General features: G+C 41.9%; 1 protein-coding gene across 2 annotated transcripts in view; it reads left to right on the forward strand.

The window, feature by feature from the left end:
• The window catches only part of slc2a4rg (SLC2A4 regulator), a 38,917-nt gene extending 19,320 nt beyond the window's left edge, over positions 1-19,597 (forward strand). Inside the window, exons 3-9 of one of the 2 annotated variants that reach the window (XM_071518475.1) lie at positions 3,832-3,932; positions 6,125-6,369; positions 9,674-9,774; positions 12,439-12,712; positions 13,805-13,951; positions 14,364-14,491; positions 15,846-19,597. In XM_071518475.1, coding sequence (XP_071374576.1) covers positions 3,832-3,932; positions 6,125-6,369; positions 9,674-9,774; positions 12,439-12,712; positions 13,805-13,951; positions 14,364-14,491; positions 15,846-15,957 — 1,108 coding nt within the window. In that variant the 3' untranslated portion in view covers positions 15,958-19,597. The remainder of the gene's footprint in view (positions 1-3,831; positions 3,933-6,124; positions 6,370-9,673; positions 9,775-12,438; positions 12,713-13,804; positions 13,952-14,363; positions 14,492-15,845) is intronic. The other variant, XM_071518476.1, reaches the window with a different exon arrangement.
• The last annotated feature ends 3,098 nt before the right edge of the window (positions 19,598-22,695 follow it).

Raw genomic sequence — 22,695 nt, forward strand, 5'->3', positions numbered from 1 at the left:
TTTAGGGAGGAAGGAAGGTAAGAGGGCGTGTTTTGTGTGTGTGTGTGTGTGTGTGTGTGTGGGTGTGGGTGTGGGTGTGAGAGAGAATTTGGATGCTTTTGTTTGTGCATGTACTGTTGGCTTCGCTCGTTGCTAACTGCTCCAACCAGGGATATCCACACAAATGCACACCACACACACACACACACACACACACACATATCCACACATGGGTAGATGGGGGCTAAGAGATTTCCATTGATAAACGTGCGTAGTACCTAGCTCATAAACCACAAGTTTGTCAGCATCAGGGCTCGTAAATCTGACAGCTCTGAGTATGAATGGTATCACTTACACTACATTAAATACCTCAGTTACTGCACTTTGTGTGTATGTACGTACATGTGTGCGTCTGTGTGCTTGCCTGCATATGTGGGGGAGTATTACGGTTTGTATCGTGCCATCATTAGATTTACTGCATGCAATAAATGTGCCATGGTTGGCCTGAAAGACCCTTGTAAACATCTAGATTGGGGGACTCTACCAAACCCCCCTGAAACCCACACACACAGCCACACCCACACACACACACACACACTTTGTTGACAGTGGTGTGGATCTCTGCTCTCCAATCACCTCTTTCCGGGCACTAAATAAAGAAGGTCCCAGCTTAACTTGCTCCAAAATAAGGTCCCTCTAGCTTCTCATAATAAGACGCAGACAGATTTAGTGTTGCATCAATGTAACCGCCTTTTTAGCCTGTCCTCCACTCCCACCAAATTTAATGGCTCCATGGTTATTTCACAGACAGACGAGAAGTGAGAGAGTGGCGGACCGTGTTATTTGGAGTATTTGTAGGCGTTGATGTGTTCATCAAAACGAGCGGTGAATAGCAATAGTCGACCTGTTATCTGTGTTAGTTGGTTTTATGACGGCAGAATGTGTTAGCCATCTGCTCCTAACTTGGTGTAAACACTGATATCAAAGTCAGTCTGAGCAACAGTAGATTAGCTTTACCACTGTCAGCATGGATGAGAGTCAAGTGGCACTTGGCTCTCTGAGGAAGAGGGTCTAAAACATGCTTAAAGTGTTTTTTTATCGTAGCATGCATACACACATACACACACATACCCACACACACACACACATACCCACACACACACACACACACACGTAATGAAACTATGTCGGAGTACCAGGGTCCTGCCGGGAAGCAGAGGAAGAGAAAAGCTCAATGTCAGGAAATCGGGGGGGTGACTGTTTAATGGAGTCTGGTGTGTGTTAGTATCCCTCTGTGTGTGTCTGTGTGTTTGTGTGTGTGTGTGTGAGAGAGAGAGAGAGAGAGAGAGTGAAAGAGAGACGAAAGCTTGAAATAGCTCTGGGGGTTCCAGAGTGAGGAGGAATAACTAATTGGCTGGCTGTCCTTAAAAATTTTTTCTGACCATTCTCAGTGATTCACATGCACACACACATACATATACACATGCACACCACAAATACACATGCGTGGCCAATAGAACACACTGTGCACTATGTGCACACTCACGCGCGCGCGTGTGTGTGTGTGCATGTGTTGATAAGGGTATCAGTATACCACTTTTCCACACCAGAGCCAAATGGGACTTGGCAGTACCAGGACTCCAAACTCCAAACTCTTGTTACACAGGACTGAAAGCACTATTCCTTTTAAATCTCTAGTTAAGCTGACAAGTTATCAATGTCAGTGACAAAATGAGAAAACAACACAAAAATATTATTTAGGAAGAGACTGAGGGACATAAATCACGAGTGTGTCCCTGGTTGGCCCTATTTAGTGCTGTAGTGGAAACCAGGCTAATGAGTGAAACAGGACACGGCTAATCTTGTTATCTCTTGTCCAGTCTGTGTGTGTTTATGTGTGTGTGTGTGTGTGTGTGTGCGTGTGTGTGCGATCGCCTCTCCTCTGGCTATGTCTTCTGTTTCAGCTGGACTGTGGACGTTATGCTTTGCCTGGTATGTTTCCCTCCATGTCTGTGCTTCCTAAACAAACACACACGCACAAAGATTGCTTTTCCAACTGTCCTCTTTGTATTCAAAGCTCACAGGACAAACTGCCGTACTTGGCATAACACTAACCTCTCATTCACACACACACACACACACACACACACACATGCACACACACAAATGCGCGCTCATACTGATGTTTTCAGATGTTGATGAGTGAAACCAGCGTCTTCTGTGTGAACAGCAGCAGCCGCGGTGTCTTCTGACTGTTTGTGTTTGTGTCTGAGTGCGTTCTAAATGGAGATTGCTTCATATCTGGTACATTCCTCTGTGATCTGTCTGCTCCCCATCCAACACACTCTCATCATTGTGGTAGCTGACCCACTTGTAGGAGAAAGACTCAGGGTTTACGACTCTGTCCGTGTGCATGTGTATTTATGTATATGAGGGTAAGCATAGAATGTTTTAGAGACTAGTGACTTGTGACTGTATGTGTGAGCAGGTACACGTACGCTCGCTGATTCACAGCTTACTTTTGTGTGTGTTTGTGGACTCTAGAGTGAAGTTTTAGCGATGTGTGTGTGTGTCTGTGTGTGTGTGTGTGTGTGTGTGTGTGTGTGAGTGTGTATTGAGACTCAGAGTGGATCTTTGCCAGGGCTTAGGGCTTGGCTGAGAGCACGCCTCAAACCAGTTTACTCTGGTTGTGTAGTGGAGAAGTCTGGGGGCGGGACAAGGACCTCTTAAAGCTGCAGACCATGTGTATCTCTGCCCGTGTTGTCTGTGTGTGTGTGTGTGTGTCTGTGTTATTGTGCATGCGCAGATATGTTTACATTTTCTAACATTTGCATGTGGTGCAATGTGTTTTGGCTAGATATTCTACATATTCACCTCATTGTATTGGCATTGACATCATGTTTTGTTTTGGGTTTTTACATGTAAATGTGTGTGCGCACCCAAGTGTGTGTGTGTGTGTGTGTGTGTGTGTGTGTTAATGTGTGTGTGTGTGTGTGTGCGAGTGCGTGTGTTTGTGGGTGAGTTTCTGGCCCTGCCTTAAGTAATTTTCCCCACACTTAGCTTTCGAGGACAGTATGAACAGAAGTGAAGAAAGCAGAGGAGAATAGATTGAGAGAATAAGTCTGTGTGGAGAGGAGAAGTCTGCACTTCACTGCAGAATGACCCAGATTATTGTGGGCTTGCTCACTTTTTTATTAGATTACCGGATGTCAAAGCACACATTATGAGCTCACTGTGTAGATGTGTGTGTGTGTGTGTGTGTGTGTGTGTGTGTGTGTGTGTGCACTCTGTCAGTTCAAGTGGGCAGTATAAATAAGGTCGACTGCTCAGCATGGGGTGTGCTGAGTAGGAAGGGAGGATAAAGCATTTCTCTCTCTCTCTCTCTTTCTCTCTCTCTCTCCCTCTCTCTCTCTAAACAATGTCACGCAAGCAGTACATGAACATGCTGCAAAATCCACTCCACACACATGAACACACATACATGCACACAGACACACACACACAAAAGCTGGAACTCTCCCAAGACAATATGTACACCCATGTATCTTCCTGTACTCTGGCTACTTGTTTTTGGATTGACTTGCCGTTTTCCACTCTGAGAGCACTTCAACATCAACATCACTCTTAAGATTTTTTGGGGGGCTACAGGGAATTTCAACTTTCTCTGGGGACTTGGACAGGCTATTTATTATTGCAACACAATTTTCCATTGCTCTATAAATCAGTTTGTTATTTTGTCTGGACAGAGGAAGGCCTGAGTTAGATTTGGTCAGGCATTTCCTGGGTTCCAGGTTAGGGGGAGACAAGGGCGTTGATGATAATCCACTTACTTTATATTTGTCTGTTTTGCAGGAAGCCCTCAGGTCACGCTGATAAGGAGGTGATGGCTGCCACCGTCCTGACCTCACTGTCCACATCCCCTTTGGTGCTCCACCCTGCCTCCACACCTACAGGTAACAACTCTGCCTCAGTGCCTACTGTATTCAACCTTACACATACCTGCAGGAGAGGTTACTCTACCAAACACTGGCTCACCCACTGTTGGGGTGAATCAAGGTCACTCACTTTAAATCAGGCTGAGAGAAGTTCACTCTGAGTGAGGTGAGGCTGGGGAGGGCAGTTTATTTTGAAATAGGTCAGGCTGGGGACAGTGGGGAGAAAACTTCACAATGAATCAGCTGAGGTTAGTTCACTCTGACACAGTCAAAGCTGCTGAGTAGATTATGTGTTAAGGACAGCTGTTTGCATCCAGTGGGACTCTATTATCAGCAGTAGCCTCCTATCTCTGTATATATATGTTTACCAAAGCCCAGCACGTCTTGCCAATTGCTCTGCCTTGACCCTGTCACCATAGCTCCTGTTGCCGTAGCTATCATTGCTATGGCTGCCATCGCCATGCCAACCTCAGCAGACGGTCAAAGTCCTGCTGGCTATTTTCAGCATGGCATTATAGCAAGGCTACTGTTTGTGTTTTCAGTCAGGCAAACATGTTGTGATTCAACACCGTAAAGACTAGGCGCACCCTATTTGACACTGCTATACCAACTGGGTCAAACTGCAAATTCATCTATAGCAATGTAGGCTTTCACTGTTTTCACTGTTGAAACTAGCAGTCATTAGATCCTGTCTGCTAAGAGAATGATGTGGGTGGTTTGGGAGGAGCGACGCTTGATGAAAAGTTTTCTTGAAGCAAGTGTGGAGGAGAGGGTTGTTGGTTAGCGCTGATAAGTTTGATTACATCGCAGTGTGGTCAGCCCCCATGAAATAGGAATGACTCAATCTTTGCAAATCTGCAATTATATCACTAAACAGATGTTATCATGTTCAAGTTACTTAGTCGTAAATGAAATGTTTATTTTATAACTGCATAGAGGAACATTTACTCCAACTCCCAACACCACTCACTCACCCCACCCCTGACACTGATATGTAATATGCATTTTTTTTTCTTGATGTTCTCACACATTTTTCTCCTTATCATATCCCTTTGGAGGTTAGGAGATAATACTTAAAGCTGTGATTGGTTTAATTCTTATGGGGGTCAGACACGGCCCACACATGGGCCTTAGTAATTCTGTATAGTAATACAGTAATCCTCCTATACACATTGATTCATGACATTCAGATGAACTCAGATTCCACTCCTTACATTTCCATAGAAACAGTTATTGGTTGATATAAGTTAATCCTCATCATATATGATATTAAGCTTGGCTCTATGTTGGGGTTTAGGTTTTGTTTTTTCACTGCATCAGAAGTCAGATCAAGCCAGCACGATTATAGAGTCTTAGACATTATTGGATTGGTCAAAAGGCCACAGACTATAGAAAAGGTTTGTGGGCCATGAGTGAGAGAAAGGTATTGTGGTACCTACTCTAGGAAAGCTGTGTTGGGCATGGTATGCAGAGCTTAGTATATCTGAATGAAAAATTCCAGGATAGTAAAGTGTTTATCAAACAGGCTGTCATGTTAAAACCCTCAAATCTTTAAAAAAAGATTTTCATCATTTTCATTTCAAAGACAGTCGGGTTTGGATGTAGGTTTTGCTGAACATAATGCAAGGTTTAAATGAATGGTGGTATTGTTTGGCAAACTAAAGATGCACAATTCACAATGCAACTATGATGCTTCACTGTGACAGTTTGGCTACTGTTGACATTAATCAATCATTAATCATGATTTTTAGTCTTGATGATCTGACAAAATTATTTTTCTGCACTTTTTATCTTATTTTTTTTTATCTTATTTTTTTTTTAATCTTATATCACTATCTCGACTATTTTCAACTACAGTGGACACGATTACTCATGATTAATTGTGCAATGCTAGGTTCACATATTATGGTCCCTACTGAAACAATTTCTACAAACGTTTGTTTTTCATTTTCATAAAATGCTGCGCTGTAAAATAACAGTTAAGTAGTATATATACCCACCCTTCTTTGGCCTTACTGTCCCAGCATTAGATAGCTAATATTGTTTTCATTACAGGTCTTGCAAAGTAGTACACATACTCGCCTTCCAGTTATTTTTCCCCAAAATTTGTCTGTCTTCAAACATAAAACAGCTACTTTTTGGACCTATATTACCATTATCGTCTGTCGTGTAGGTGATAAACTGAAGTTAATTGTGTGGATTTTTTTAAGCTGCAGTCCCAGACCTTGCCAGCAGGGGCTGGAAAGAGGCACTGTCGGCCAGCTACAGCAGTTCTACCAGTGGCAACTGGAGCTGGGATGCCAGCGACCAATCAGTGCCCTCCACACCGTCCCCACCCCTCTCCAACGATGCCAACAAGAACTTCCTGCTCTCATCCCAGGGTGATGATGTCAACGAGGATGTCACAGAGAGCACGCACTTCCTGTTTGAGGACCCCATACCCCGGAAGCGAAAGGTAGGATGACGTCTCCTTGCTAAATATAATTTGGAACTGCGTACATGGTTAACTTGTTGGAGCGCCCACATTCAGTAATTTTTATTCATGAATTTAAAATAAACTATAAACCAACTACAGCAGATAGTTATCGGTTTCTGCAAGTAGAGTTAATTGTATCTGTGTGAATATAATTGATGTTATTTTTTTCATAATTTTGGACTGCCACCATCAGTCAATCCGCTACAGTGTTTGCTGCTTCTGTTGCCACGCTGCCACAATTCGTGACACCAAGTGGGAGATATTGAAGTCTCCAAAATGTTCCCACATGTCCTACTTGCAGTAATCAGTAGGAGGCTGATGTGAACGTTTCATAGTCAGCAGCTCGTATTTGCGGTTTTGATGGGAAATTTTCATTTTTTGACATGTAGCCTATACCTCAATATGACTTTAACAACAGCCAACCTCCCCTTTCTGACTTTCATTATCGGTAACTGCAAACAGGCAATATTACAGAGCAAAATAATATATTGGTCATATTGCCATAGCAGTATGTGTTTCAGGAATGACATTTTAACATGGCAAGTGATTGGAATGACTGAGACCACAACTACTGGTTACAGACTGTTTCATTAAAAAGAGTCTATGTTCTAGTCACATAAAATATCACTTTAAGTTTGTGATGGACTGTGTTGTTTTGTAGGGTTTGCGGATCAAGTATAGTGTAAAACTATGCTGTCCAGTCCATTTTAACTTAAACCAGTGGTCTTCAATCCAATCATCCTGGACACTGAACCCTGCTGGTTTTCATTCTAGCCATCTAATCAAGGGCTGATTACCACCCGGGACACAGGGGAATGCATTTAACTACCTGGCTGGATAGATAACCACTCTGGGTCCCAACCCCCGAGGACCAGGATTGAGAACCGCTGACTTAAACCAATGATTTAGCACAGATTGAGTAATAGCTCAGGGCCACAGTTGTACAGACACTTCTCTGGTGTGCTGTTCCAGTCCTATAAAGTAGTAGTAGGGGACTTGGAAAATCCACCAGAAACACTCAGGAAATGTAAGCGCCGTGCGATTTAAGAGCCCCGGACATAAGGCCCGTCACTCTCTCTGCCTCTGTGGATGATGGATTATGTTCTTTCTCTTTCACTTCTCCCCTTCTCGTTTCACACTGTGGAAGCAGTCCAGAACGTCAAAGTGGTTTCACTATCAAGAAGCTTTCTATCCCCCCTTTCAGCCACCTCTGTAGGGAAAAGGTGGGGGAGTTGAGAAAGAACGCAGGAGAGGAGGTATAAATGTGTCCATGCGGAGGAAGGAGGAACAGGAGGAAGTAACAAAAGGTTCAAGGGATGCATGAAAAGGAGGACAGAGGGTGTAGAGGAGGAAAAGAGGATTGAAGCAACACAGGAGAAAAGAATCTCGGTACTTCCTGGCAATACAGTGACAGAGGAGGGCTCATATATGTGGGAGTATACAACCACCCCCTGGAGTGAGTGGGGCAGCAGTGAAGACTATTGGGCTGTGGAGCATATGAGACCATAAAGACTCCATGTCATATCATAGATAAGCAGGCAGGAAATGAAGACGAAATATGCTGGGAGGAACACAGATATATGAGTTGTGGGGGATGCGGGCTGCACCTCAGTGTGAACTAGCCTCTTGGTTTGTGCTGTAGTGTAGCCTAGGCCAAGCCCAGAGGTCTAAGCCCACTATGAGCAGCTGCCCACGGGATCGTAGGCTGTTTGATTCTGTGCAGGCAGTGAGTTAAGAGGATTATTAAGCATGGTAGTCATCAGTCTTACTGTAACAGTGTTAAGATGCAAGAAAAAACACTTAGAGAATTAAGTGATTTGTGATTGTTGGATTAAAGAGTAGCTTTGCCATGTAATGTTTTTTTTTTACAAGCGGGGTTCTGGTTATAAAAAGCCACATGCTAGGGGATATGCATATATGTTTGATTGCATGTTGCCATAAATGGAATGAAAGTGACAGCCAGTGACAGTTTGTCTAGAATAGTGCAGGAGAGGGTTAACGTAATCAGAGATAAAACCTGTTCTACTCTCACTCTCTCTTTCTATCTCTCTTTCTCTCTATCTTGCACCCTCCCTCCCTTCCTTGCCCTTTCTCCGGAGGCTGTTGAAAGGTAATGAGAGTACACACCCACTGTCTTTCATTAGCAGTGATGCAGGTCCCTGCCTGCCTGTGGGACAGCTGCCAGCCCCTGATATGTTCACTGAGAAAAATAAATTCAAATAAAAACACCCACTCCATCCATCCATCTCCTCACAGCTTGCATACGAAGCAAGGAGGGTTTGATAAAGCCCCGAACATCTCATTACTATGGGTTTTATTTTAAATCACATTTGAGGAGATCAGATATGAAAAAGCACTCACAAGTGGTGCTTTTGATGTTGAGAGGTTAAAAAGAGGTCAGTTTGGTTTTTTGGAAGTGTTTGTGTGGGCGTGTGTGCATGTGTGTGTTTACACGGATGCGGAAGTGTACATGTACTGTATGTATACATGACTGTATTTTTGGGAGGGTGCATGCATACTGTATTAGAGTATTAAGGGCACTTGAACACCCCCAGCCTGCAAACTGCACCCAAAGTATTTGCAGTGCGATGCTGGTATATTGACCCCAGCCCACAGGGTGCAGGAGTAGGAGGAAGAGGTCAACATAGTACAGTTATTCTGCTCATCAATCTGTCAACGAACATGAAAGTACTGTGAGGTGGAGAGAGAAGTGTAGAGTTTCATCATCCCTTCTCTCTCCCTGTCTTTCTCTCTCTCTCTTTCTCTTTTACTCTGTATGTGTCTTAACTTGTTGCATATCAGGTTTCTATTTTTATAGGCATGCTGCTCTAATAGCTCTCTAATGAGGTGTAGTGTTGGCCCCTTGTAGAGTGGCACTCAGTCCCCCACGAAGCCCTTTCTATGGAGGCTGCCAGCTAGATCCACTCACAGGAACATAACAGGAGATTCCACATAAACCTCCATTCCCTCTGCAATACTCTGTCGTACTCCTATCATCAGTGTTCTGCAGAAATTGTGTATTGTTTTGCCACTTTTGCTACCATGATTGACGGCTGACAGTTTTTTTCCCATGTTTAGAAAATGATTCCGGGGCAAAGCTAAACCAAAGAGAGTGAGTTGTAATGGCATAAATGCTGCATAGATGTCAAAGGGAAAATCTGAGTAAAAATCAACTTCTCTCACTTCCTTAAAAATTGTTTTTTTGGACGCTGACAGAAACTGATATTGTGCATTGTGTTATTGTATAGTAAGGCTAAAAAGTGAACTTCTGACTCTGTTTCAGAACTCCATGAAGGTGATGTTCAAGTGCTTGTGGAAGAACTGTGAAAAGGTCCTCAGCACCTCCTCAGGGATCCAGCGACACATCCGCACCGTCCACCTAGAGTGAGTCACTAGTCACACACAGGAGAACCAGACAATAACAGAACACACACACACAGGAGAATTGGCCAAGCAAAGAGAACCCTCCAGGATTGGCTGAGAGGCTTCAGTTCTCCTGGGTTTCAAGAGTTTCAGCTGGGGAGATTTTTGACCAAATATTAGTTGCATTCTTAAAGTCTCATGTGGATCAGATCTAGTAGTACAAAATGCATAAAGCAGTCATGTGCAGGCATAGTCAGAATGCCAAGTTAATTTCCTTAGAGTTCCCTTTCCCCATGATGGATGTCCAGTGTTATCCATTTGTGCGTATGTGTGGATGTGTATGCGTGCGTGCACATGCCAAAATACTGTTGTAACACAACAAAATTATACACACTCCTGACTAAAATTGTTTTTTGCCCCAATTTGTCCCCTAATCCGCACAAGCAATGCACATAATTATGCACCACAATGCTAAAAACATACATAAATATCTTTATATATAATATCGATGTGTGAAGTATCGTATTGTATCATATTGTGACCCAGCCTGTCAGAATCTAGTCCAATCTAGTCTAGTACAATACCTAGCCCTAGTTTTAGGGCTGCAACTAACGATTATTTTCATTGTCGATTAATCTGTTGATTATTTTCTCGATTAATCGGTTAGTAGTTTGGTCTATAAAATGTCAGAAGATGGTGAAAAATGTCGATCAGTGTTTCCCAAAGCCCAAGATGACGTCCTCAAATGTCTTGTTTTGTCCACAACCCAAAGATATTCAGTTTACTGTCATAGAGGAGTAAAGAAACCAGAAAATATTCACATTTAAGAAGCTGGAATCAGAGAATTTTGACTTATTTTTCTTAAAAATTACTCAAACCAATTAATCGATTATCAAAATAGTTGGCGATTAATTTAATAGGCTAGTTGACAACTAATCGATTAATCGTTGCAGCTCTACCTAGTTTACATTCACTGCTTTCTCCCAACTTTTCACCCAGTCATTGTGTAACCTTCTTACTAACCTGAAAGCTTAACATAACATGGTTAAACATCTTGTTCAAGTGCATCGTTGACAACAGCCAAAGGTATGGACTGTATGCTGCTTTGAAGTGCTGTCAGAAAAGTAAATTACGAGTTGAGCTCACATGAATGACCCAACAAAGTGGTAAATACAACTTGGAATGTGAAGTTGTTCTATGATTCAGTTGCTGAAATGTGACGTATAAGGGGCAGAGAACCTAGAAGTGGTGTCAACATTTAATGGTAAAAGTGAAGTAGTATATTATTATTATATTATTATATAACAGCCATCAAGAAATAGTTTTGTTACAGAGCCCGTTTCATTATTGTTTCCAACCAGAAGCTCTTCAATGCATGATGTCATATATACAACTTTTGGACTTGGAAGAAGGAGTATAGACGGAGCACTTGAAGGCAGCATCAGACACTGCTTAACAATTTGAGAAAGGCAGCTTATATGAAAAGAAAAAGCAAACTCTGGAAAAAGGTAATCGATGCTAAAGGATGGTTCAAGCAGATGAAAATAAAAGTTTCAAAACATTGCACACAGTGGTTGAACCTTCTTACGAAATCCCGGACTGCAGAAAATTTTCCAAAACAGTTATTCCACAACTGTACTTGGAATGCTGCAAGAAAATAGCAGGCCAACTTAACTACAATGTTATGCAATGGTGAACGTTTTAAGGTCTGTTCGTATTTTAGAGCACCAACTGAGGCTTGTTGTTCCTTCCATTTGTGGCTGGAATCTTTTGAAACCAAAATCCATTAAAATAGGTCTGAAAACCTATTTTGCATGATCCTAATGGTGTTCCTTTTCTTGTGTTTAACAAAATCAAATGTTATAACATTTCTTCTTTTTTTAAAGGCTGCAGGTGGAGTACAGTACTGTTACCATTTGGGTTGTACTTGTACTTCATTAAATAGGAGCGTAGACGCAAAATTAAAAGTATTGTGATGCACATCATGAATCAATCTGAATATCATGATATTTCATATTGCCCACCCCTACACCACTTCTCCTCTTGAGTTTTTATAATACTTTTTTTATTATATAATATCAAAGGTAAGCCCACCTACTGAGTGAATTGTAAAACAGAAAGAACTATAGCTATGGTTTGAAAAATTGTAAGGGTTTTTCATGCCTTTGTAATTACATCTGCATGGGTGAATTTATATTACTCTTCTCTTACTAGAAGCTAGGACAGAGAGAGATAGAATCCTGCTGTGCTTCCCAGTGTTAGCGTAACCTCATATAAGAATCCTCCTCTCTCAGGAAAGAGGCCAGGTGTCCTGACAACTGTGGTCAGGTTGGTTTTTCATCACAAGCCTGTTGTCTGAGGACTGTCACACAACATTGTTGGCTCTCACCGCCCCCTGCTGCTGGGAATAGTAAACAACACGGCCATTTGCCACACCAGTATAGTTTAAAAATGATTATCTTAAAAAAACAAAACATAGATGACATAAGTGATTGTGCCAAAGTCGGTGCTTATTTCATTGGTATATTATTGGTAGAATATATACTGATGGTGGTATATCTTTTAAAATCCACTTTTGACCAGTAATATATATCTGTGGAGCTTTAGTTATATCTATAAAGGCCTAGTATTTAGACTGGGGTATTCAGCCATGTTTCCTAAGTAGTTGCCTCTCCTCCCCTGCAGACGGAACAGCGATTCGGACTACAGTGATGGAGAGGAGGACTTTTACTACTCAGAGATCGAGGTCAACATGGATAGCCTATCGGAGGGCTTGTCCAGCCTCACACCCACCTCCCCGACCACGGCCGGTCCTCCTCCCGTCTTTCCTCCGGCGCTCGCCAACGTCCCTCGCTCCGAACACATCAGCATGAATGGGTCGCAGAGCCACGCCCCCACACTGCTCAGTCAATCAGCTCCCTCCACGCTCTGCCACATCCGCACTGACCACGCCTACCAGGTAAAGCATGCACTCCAAAACGGTGCTCAGAGTGTTGTCACAGTACCAGAATTTTGACCTTGATACCAGTACTAAGTTTGATTTTTAAAAATTTGATGCTGCTACAGTATTAGAAGAACCATGACCTAGAAACAAAAAGTATAAAAAGTATCAAGCAACATGTTACCACACTTGACTTGGACAGCTCTGTAGCAACGTTTGGGTTTTGATTTGTCGGTTGGACACCCAACCGACAAATCAAAATAGTTCCATATTTCACTCCTGGCACCAGTGTTGTCAACCAGTTGTGGTTGACTTGGATTCAGTTCAAGATGTGGTGAACTGTTATACGCTGTTGCCATGTTTTCAGCTGTTCAACTGAATTTTGTGCTGACTGCTGTGGTCCGCTGTTGTCATCGTCGCCTTCCTCCTTTTCTTCTTTAAACTATTCCAAGCCACTTACATGTCCTTTGGAGGTAACAATGAAACAGTGTTTCACCTTGCAGAACATATTTGGTAAAACTATTAAACATTTATAAAGTTCAAGAAATAATTCAATCTTTCACAATGGTTTGAAGTAGTCTTGAATTTTTGGTTACTGTGACAACACTGGTTGCACACAAAAACACATGCATGCATATGCAGAGACATGCTGATGATTACTTGATGATTACAGGTCACACCACCATCACACTTATACTCGTCTGTTATTTTATTACTTAATTACAATATTACTAACTTTTCTGTTCTCTCTACTATTCTTTATGCTCTCGTTCAACACGTTTCTATAAAAAACCTAAAAGTTCTGTGCCAGTATTGTCCAACTTCCTACCAGTATTGTATAACCATAACCGTCTCTTTTACTGAAATGCCCACTTTTTTTCTATTGCAGGCAGTTATGATCTTGATGCGTGATTGCCAACACTTATATTTTCTTGTCATTCATACCAGTGAGATCAGTGTAGATATGAAGACACACTTCAGTTTTAGTTCCTCCCTCTTACTGTTTTCTGTATTCCCTTCCCTGCTCTTTCCCCCCTGTTCTTTCGCTGTCACCCCTCATCTTTCTCCCTCCCTCTCTTGGCTGTGGCGGGGTGGTTGTCCATGTTCCAGGCCACTGCTCCAGTGAGTATCCCAGTGGGTCCAGAGCTGGCTGGGCTAGGCAGTGGTAATGGGACCGGGCCTGGAACTGGGACTGGGACAGGGAATGGCATCAGTGTGTCCTGGCAGTCCCCTCCTGTCATTTTCAAAGGCCTACCGGTGAGTGAGGCTTTGTCTCACACATCTCTTATTTTATCCTTTTTTATCTTCACCTGGTCTCTCACTTCCCTCCTCGCTGCTTAGTCTTTCTCCCCTCGTAGCCACTTGAGCCTTTTTTCGCTCTGTCGTTTCACACTCTTTTCCCACTTCATATCATCACTTTTTTCTTCTTTTCTGTCAGTACCTCTATCTTTTGTCATTCAGTCTATGGAACCGTGTGAGCCTCACAGAACTGTGTCTGATTGATCAGTGTCTGACCGATCTGAAAATCGATCAGTTCTCTCTATCCAGTCCCAATAGTCTTTTGAGAGTAGACCAAACAGATGCCAATCAGGGTATGGTACAGAGTGGATATTCTGTTTTCATTGACTTTCTTGTTTACTGAGCATTTTAATTCTTTGTTACTTTGCAGGGACCTCTGGCTCATGTCCGGACAATTAGCATCGGGGAAAAGAGGCAGCCGGCACCCAGTACACACACCACTGTTAACAAGAACCATGCTTTAATAACGCCAGCACCTAAACCAACCCCAGGAACCAGGTATGCAGCTGCTGTGTGTGTGTGTGTGTGTGTGTGTGTGTGTGTGTGTGTGTGTGTGTGTATTAGGGGTATTAACTGATAGGATTATCAGATTCGGATGTGGGAGACTCGGCTAGCTGTGCAGCATATGTCTGCACTGACTTAAACATATGGAACTGGGTGAAAGTTAACAAATCACATATTTTGACGAGGGAAACCTGATTTGACAGTCAAAATCATGAATAGTGATTTCTCTATTACCGCTTCTTTCTTTTGCATCATTCTCTCTCCCTCCGTGTCACGCTCTGTTACGACTAGATGCATTCTCTTTGTGAATGTGGTCGTAGTTTTTTCCGGATTCATGTGAGGTGGGAATATATTTGTTGCGACGTTGCGAAGTTCATGCATTCAAACTCCTTTGAAGCCGTCAGACACCATGATTGCAGTTTCCTGTACTCTCTGCTCATGATTATGCTTTTTCACACTTACCACACATGCAGTTAGTGAGTCATACGTTTGAGTTAATGTTTTACAGCAAACCAAACATTGCAATGTCAACCACAAACAAAGAATAAGTTGTTGTATCGTGCCATTGCATTTTATTAGATCATTCCAATCTGTCACAATCTGTTTAATTTACTGAAACACTGTCACTTTCCACAGTGGTTCTGTTTGGATGTGCTATAATTTAGGCACAAATTAGCCCCTTTCTTTGTTTCTTTTTTTTCTAGTATGGGTGGAATAGAATGTTATTATATTTTGAGCAGTGGGTCATCGTTTCCAGTTGCTGGTAAAATAGGGACATGGAGATGTTAATTTATGTCATTAGCCTCCAGAGACATATCAGACAAAGCTACTTTACATGTCACACCAAATAAAATATGCAACTACAGTACATGCCCTATATATAGACTATTGCAAGATCATGCTTTAGTGAAAAGGTGCAGAGTGCACAGTGCAGATGTTTCGATCTCAATCAACCTTCCTCAGTGCTAACAATGAAATTTCTGCTTCATAGCTGGAAAATGTTGATCCCAACCAGAGTTAAGAATACCATAACAAATAAACCCTGAATTGCTCTTCATGGCACTGAATCGTCTTGTATCAGATCAAATAAAAAATGAATGCAATTGTATCAAATCGTCGACCTGCTGATAGAGAGCTTCCCTGTATGGAATCACTAACCACATATCGACATTCTTATCGACTTGGTCAAAGGAGAGATTCACATCCCTAGTGTGTGTGTGTGTTTGTGTGCATGTACACATCTAGGTGCCTGTGATTGTATTGTACATGCTTGTGCATTCTTTTACCCGTGTGGGTGTCTGGATGTCTGTGTGCGTGTCCTTACCCTGTCATCTCTGCTGTTACCAAGGAAACCCCGTGGGGAGGCAAAGAAGTGCCGAAAGGTGTATGGCATGGAGAAGAGAGACATGTGGTGCACAGCCTGTCGCTGGAAAAAAGCCTGTCAGAGATTCACCGACTAATCCCCCCCCACCCCTTCTGCGTCAGTGGGATGAACTCCTCCTCATTCAAAGCTATAGCGAGGTGGACTCCTCCACTGAGGAGACGAGGGGGGGTTTTTTCACGACGAAGCTCTCTGCACTGCTTCCTCCGGCCCGGCAGGGGGTCCGCCTTCTCACTTTTCCGTTTCCAAACACGAAGAGAAAATAAAACCGGTGGGTAAAAACAAACACAAAATTCAACGAGAAAAAAGAACGAACTTTACGCAGGTTTGGAGAGTTTGGAGACCTTTTTTTTTCTAAGACTGAGACATTTTTACTCTGTTGATAAGAAAAAAAAAAAAAAAGAAACATTTAAATCTGATTCAGAACCTTCTGATTTGATTTTTTTTTCACTTCCCGTTTTTCATGGCCTCATTCAAGGCAATGTTTAAAGACTTCAGATAAGCTTTTTGGTATACTCTTGTGTTGTTCATCGTCGGAGCATCATGTAAGCTACTATTTTTGGGGGTGGATCATGATCCTCTTTGGAGGTGCAAGGTTAACACCAGATTTGCTTCATAACACCTTGTACAATATCCGTTTTTCATTGTCACTGTTTAATGGACAGCAAACCTACCAAAGGCAATTAGAATAACAGTCATTCTGTAGCCTGTTCAGTTACAACCAATATTTCTTCATAACTATAAGCTCTACTGCCCATCATAACCAATTACAACTCTCACATAACTGTCTTCTACGGCCTTACTGGATATCGACTATATGTCTGAATACATATTGTTAGATATCTACTTTCTATTTGTGAAGCAAATCGAATACAGCTAACCATACTTCTTGTAATTTTGCATAAACACACAAAACTCTCACACCAAGTGGTACAAAAGTTTCCCTTTGACTTTACAAAATACTTTTGAGAGATGTACACATTATATGAAATATATTTCCTGCTCTTCTTTTCTATACCTTTACCCTAGAGATATGCACCTTGAAGAAATAAGTTGTCTTTCAGAGTATCACTGTAACCACAGCGTATGCCCAAGAGAGTGGATTTCTATTTCTTACAGAGTTTATTTTCAGCAATTAGTTGCTGAGGCAACTAGCAGTTGCACTGTGCAATCAGCAGAATTACAACATTTAATATTGTCTTTCTTGCTTTGAGTTTGTCATTGGTATTTAGACGAGTTAAGCCAGAAAGGCTCAGAGACTTCTGGGTCTCTGAATGAGGTTGTTTACCACAATGAATGATACATGGAAGATACCTGCCCTTTGAAACTTTAACTTAAAGTCTGACTGATATTTGTTGTGTTTTTAGGTAAATGACATAGAGATAGTAACCCAACAATCACTACCTGATAATAGGGTTGTCAAAAATATCGATACTTCGATACTTACTCGATACAAAAAAATTGAAACGGATACAATACTCATTTGCAACAGTATCGATACCAGCAGTGCTTTCTCTTAATGAAAAATCAAACATATCATTTCTCCGCCTCTACTAGCCACACACACACCCTGCACCGCTGCCCACAGCCCCTCCTCTCACTAGTAGCAGTCAGCTGGGTTGTTGCCTCAGCAAACAATGCTACAGAGTGGTGCCGAGGAAGGGGGTTAACATGTCAAACTTGGCGAAGTAACTTAAGGACCGACACGCCAGTCTATATAAAGAATTTTGAGAGGTTAGCCAAAGACCCCGTTTCAACATCACCGAACCATTAAACAGTTATCATAAATGTTAACGTACCCTGCACATTAGCCATTTTAGTTTACCTAGCTAACCAAGCTACATACTGTAGAGCTAGCTAACGTTATAATGTAGGGGTGCCAGATACCCGGTTTCCGACCGGACTGTCCGGTTTTCCAAGTGCATTGTCTGGGTCTGGTCAGAAGGCGCGACCGGACACTGAAATGTCCGATTTAAAATCATTCTGTCAATAATAATCCACTAACTCTAGCCCTGCTGATTTTTCCCAATCATTGGTGAGTATCTGTTGCTTCAACAAGCTAAAAGCGGTCTGATATGCTGATGACTAGAGCAGGGGTAATCTGCTGTGTAAGTGCAACGTTTTGAATGAGTTATATTGGACCTACGTAATGGAGAACCGTACGTGTGTCTGTCTGTCTGTCCGTCTGTCTGTCTGTCTGTCTGTCTCTCTCATTGGCGCCGGGATTTCCGAGAGGCTGCTCACTGCAGAGCCAGTGTCCAGCTCCACCTCCCTGACCTAGTCAAGCGCCACCCACTGGCTATTAACGTTAATGCAAGCCCTTCGTCAGATCATGGAAAAAAAAGCAGCTTATTGTTGATGCGCAAAGGTTAGGTCAGAGTAACCATAAGACTTGCATGGGACTTTAGATGCTGGCATAGCTAATATTACCTTACTTTTCCCTAATATTTTTTCATGATACCACCAGCATGATCAGCATCGTTTCTGTGACAAACGGCATGACTAGACTTACAAGTAGGCAATGTGAAAGATTACTATGTGTGCACCCCTGCCTTCTTTTTTTCCACCGCATTAAGATGTAGGCTATTTGTGAATTAATCTCAATCATATCTGATTAATTAATTTAATGAAGTTTGACCTTTGTTCAGTTGTAGCTTGAAAGAGAGACGATAATGTGAAGGTAACGTTATTGCACTGGTAGGCGAAATGTGGTCTACACGAAGACGTATTTACATTAATGTAAATTAAGAAATTGCGCTTACTGCTGTAACGCGCATGCGCAAGTACGTAGGTCGTACAGCTTTGACTACAACTGACATCGACATAATTAAGTGGTGCACACACTAAGAGTTATATACTAAAATATTTTATATAAAATGCAGCGCGCTCCAGTAGCGTATTGGTTAAGACGCATACTACAAAACCGCCACATCTGCGGTTCAAGTCCGGCTGTGGACTTTTGTTGCATGTCGCCCCCCATCTCTCTCTCTCCCTTTATTTTTCCTGTCTTTGAACGTTCAATCAACGTCTTCAAATAGTCGGTGAAAAAACTTTCACTGTCGAACCTGTTTTGAACGTCTTTTCACCGGTGACCAAACGTCTTTTCAACGGAAAAATGCTGTCTGGGAGGTTACTAATTTGGCTCTGCAGTGAGCGCCACTTGGAGGATTTCCCCCTACGTCGTCGGATATTAAGCGACTAGTTTCTGTCTCTGTGTCTGTGTTTTTTGCTTAGTTGCTAACAGTCTATGCTGCAGAGGTCAGGAGGTAATATGATGTTTAACATGCTTGTACAGTATGAGCTCACGCTCCCCAATAAAAAAAAAGAGCAAATCATGACGGCGATCGACACCTGTCAATCAAAAATTTGTTGTTTGATCTCAGACAACTTTAAAATATTGTATATAAAAAAATGAAAATTGATTTTTAATATTAACCAATTTTTATGCCTCTTAATGTATTGTCATTTTTTTCCCTGTGGCATCGAAATGGTATCGAATATCGATATTTTCCTGGGTATTGTATCGAAGTTAGAAATTCTAGTATCGTGACAACCCTACCTGATAATAAATCAGGCGTTCTTAATTCATATAGTTTGATATCTAGAGGTTACCAAATCTGTTGTCTTTGGAATAACTACCATTAACTAGCATTGCATTATTTGTAAATACCAGACTTAACTTCATAGGAGCTAAGTTTTTTTTTCTTTTCTGTGAATACTACCCCTTTTTTTTTTTTTTTTTTTTTTTTTTTATTATTATTATTTTATTAGTAGTTTTCACACATTTAAAGTGATGTTCCACTCTAGTGTAACATTTGAAAACGAAAAGTGAAAATCAAAAAAAGTCAGTGGCATCACCACATGGCAGCCACTGTGGCTTCCATTGTTGGTGGTTGACTGTTCATTGATTGATGTGTGCTAAAAATTGAAAATGTTTTACCAAAGTGGAATGTTACTTTAAAATATAGGTCTGTAACTATAATAAATGGCAGGCCACTATTTCCCAGCATTAGATAAAATAGAGATAGGAGATTTTAGATAGTTAGAAAATTTTATGTTTTCGATCACCCATTTCATGCATTAAGAAGAAAAACAGCAAAAGACGCTCTCCTGCAGCAGTGATCCTGCAAAAGGCCATTGCAGGTGAAGAGCAATTTGAAATTGGCTTAATGACATAGTTGAACAACTTATTGACTGTTTCCACTGGGTAGAAGAGCGCAGAACTTCACATCAATAGTCATAGTTGAGAGCGTGGGCACGGTTTATGAATAAAAACATTCAATTATTATGCTAATTGGCATCTTGTGTAATTTCAGCATTCAAGGATCTTCAGAGGACTAGAATTTTTTCGATTTTTTTTTCCCCCACTAGTAATGTTGTCTTCTTTGGCTTGGCTAAGTGGACTCTTCCCACAGTCTGCCCATCGCCTGTTGTGAGCAGTATTTGCAAGGCTACCATAGAACTGGCATCCGCCTTCGTACAAAACTTTTAGATTTTATTGATTGAGATGAGATTGCTATTCTCAAGGTGATAACTTGTTCCCCATAAACCATCATACTTTTCTATTCTGCTTGCAGAGGCTGAGTCACAGTAGATGTATATTTTTGAAGAGATTCAACTTTGTACTGTTTGATTGTTACCAGCTTTTTGAATGTAGTTTCTGCTGCGTGTCCTCTCCTCTCTCAGCGCTCCCTACACTGACCTGACCTGGCCTGATCACCATGGCAATGCATGACACACACACACACACACAAACATACACACACGCAGAGTGCCTGTCCCTTCCCACCTTCTTTAAGCAGACTTCTTGACTGAGGTATAGTATGACTCTACATCTATCTGTCGCCATAGAGATACCTGTGCTGCCTGCCATTGGCTAGTACCACATTATGGGTGACCTGTCATCACGTCTTGAAGAATCCATGGGAGCAGATGCCCGACTGTTAATTGGCTCCTTGCTTGAACGGAGTTGGCGAAAAACAAGCAAACACATTAACCGTAACAACAGTTAACGACATCATAAACCACCGTCTGGTTCTGGTCATGTTTTATTTGATTGATTACTTATATTCCCGTGGCATCTCAGATAAGCTAGGTCTCCCCCTCTCTCTCTCTCTCTCTCTCTCAGTCGGCAGGCCTCTTCCGGTCAGAAACTTCACAAAGTGCCAATGAAAAGAACATAAAAAGGAAAGGTATACTGACCTAATGAAATTGCACTAACTTGCACTGCGCAAAGACATGTTTTTATACATGGACATTTTATACACACAAATTTTGAAGTGAATGGAAATAGTTGTTGTTTTTTCAGGGGGTGGGAGGGGGGGTCGTCACTGCCTGATGGAATAAATGGGGTGTCAGGGATGGGGGTTCTGTACCTCTGGGGTCCCCCATTAGCAAGTGATCTGGACAGGTTTGTCTTGCTCTCTGTGTCAGGTATACTGAACATAACACAGTGGTGCTGGGAATTTGGTGTTTTAAGTAGTGTGGTACTGGTACTTAGGTAGTGAGTCACTTTGCCTTTCTGTGGAAGGGTGCTAAGGGCCGAAAGCAGCACCTGCCTTGTCTCAGTGATGGGAAAACACTGGTCTCAGTCAGTGGCTACACATTATCGTCTTGATACCAGATGCTTTATGGCGTTTCAATGCCCGGAGTTTCCTCGTAATACTCACACTGCTTTTTTTCCCCGTAAGCCTCATCTTTGTGCTTCCTTTAAAAAAACAATAGGTTTCGGCTTATTTACATTTTGCTGAGCTGAGGTTGTAACTGTATAGAAACAGTCTGTGTTTTTTAGTGCTGGATACCACTTTGACTCCCCTCTGTCATCTCCTGGTTTGGTCTTTGATAGATTTATCTGATGCAACCCGTAAGCTCTCTCTCCATCCCCAATGAAAGCACTTTTAGATTTCCACCAGCAGGTTTCAGAGATCAGTGCTTTTGCTGGCAGTGGTTTGGCCAGCTATGCATGCATTAAGTCAAACAGGTCCATGTGCCTGCCACTATTCCACCTTTCATCAAGTTGCACTAAACTGGCCTGTGGAGTTCTAGGCCAAGGCCTTACAAGCAGCAGGAGCCCACTTGTAAGGGTGCGGTTTGGACCCCCGTGGCCAGAAAGAACTCTGGGTACAAAGTTGCTTTTGGGCACAGATCTAGGACAAGAGAACTTTATTAAAATCACCAATCAAAACATTTGGTGAGCATTGCAAAACAGACCTCAGATCAGCAATTGCAACTTCATCCCAGAGCACAGGAAGGTGGAGACTGGGCTTAACTTTTATTGGGTATGCATGGAAACTGGAGATTTACAATTGGTGGACAAGGGGACACGAGGCAAGCAGTGACGATATAGATGGATTTGCAGTTTCAGGGCTTTCCTGTACATATGCAACATAAAGAGAACCTTGAGGCTTTTTCATATATTGTTGTTGTTTTCTTTGTTGTTGTATCTCTGTTATATGAAAAGGAAACTTTTTTTTTTTATTTTACCATAGAGTTGCTCAAAATATTTTTCTTTCATTTTTTTAAAAAGTCAATTGAGAAGCTATAGTGAACATGTAAAGACTCGATGTATATTGTAGCTTAGAGGCAAAGGGGAGAAAAACAAAACATGTTGAATGTAAAATCTACAAAAAGAAAAGTCTGTCTTTTTCGTTGTTATTATGCTGGCTAGTTTGTACTGCCTGTAGTGAACCTGTAGCGCATTCAGAGTTCGGTATCCAAAACCTTAACACACACAGACAGCTATTGCCACACTTCTGAATCATATCGAATAACACGACCATGCAGTATTGCTTTACTATCTTACTTTGTGCAATGAGAT

The sequence above is a fragment of the Centroberyx affinis genome, unplaced genomic scaffold (genome assembly GCF_046629955.1).
Source record: "Centroberyx affinis isolate AG114_WGS23_722 - 3 ecotype Tasmania unplaced genomic scaffold, CSIRO-AGI_Caff_v1 ptg000582l_1, whole genome shotgun sequence".
Taxonomy (NCBI): domain Eukaryota; kingdom Metazoa; phylum Chordata; class Actinopteri; order Beryciformes; family Berycidae; genus Centroberyx; species Centroberyx affinis.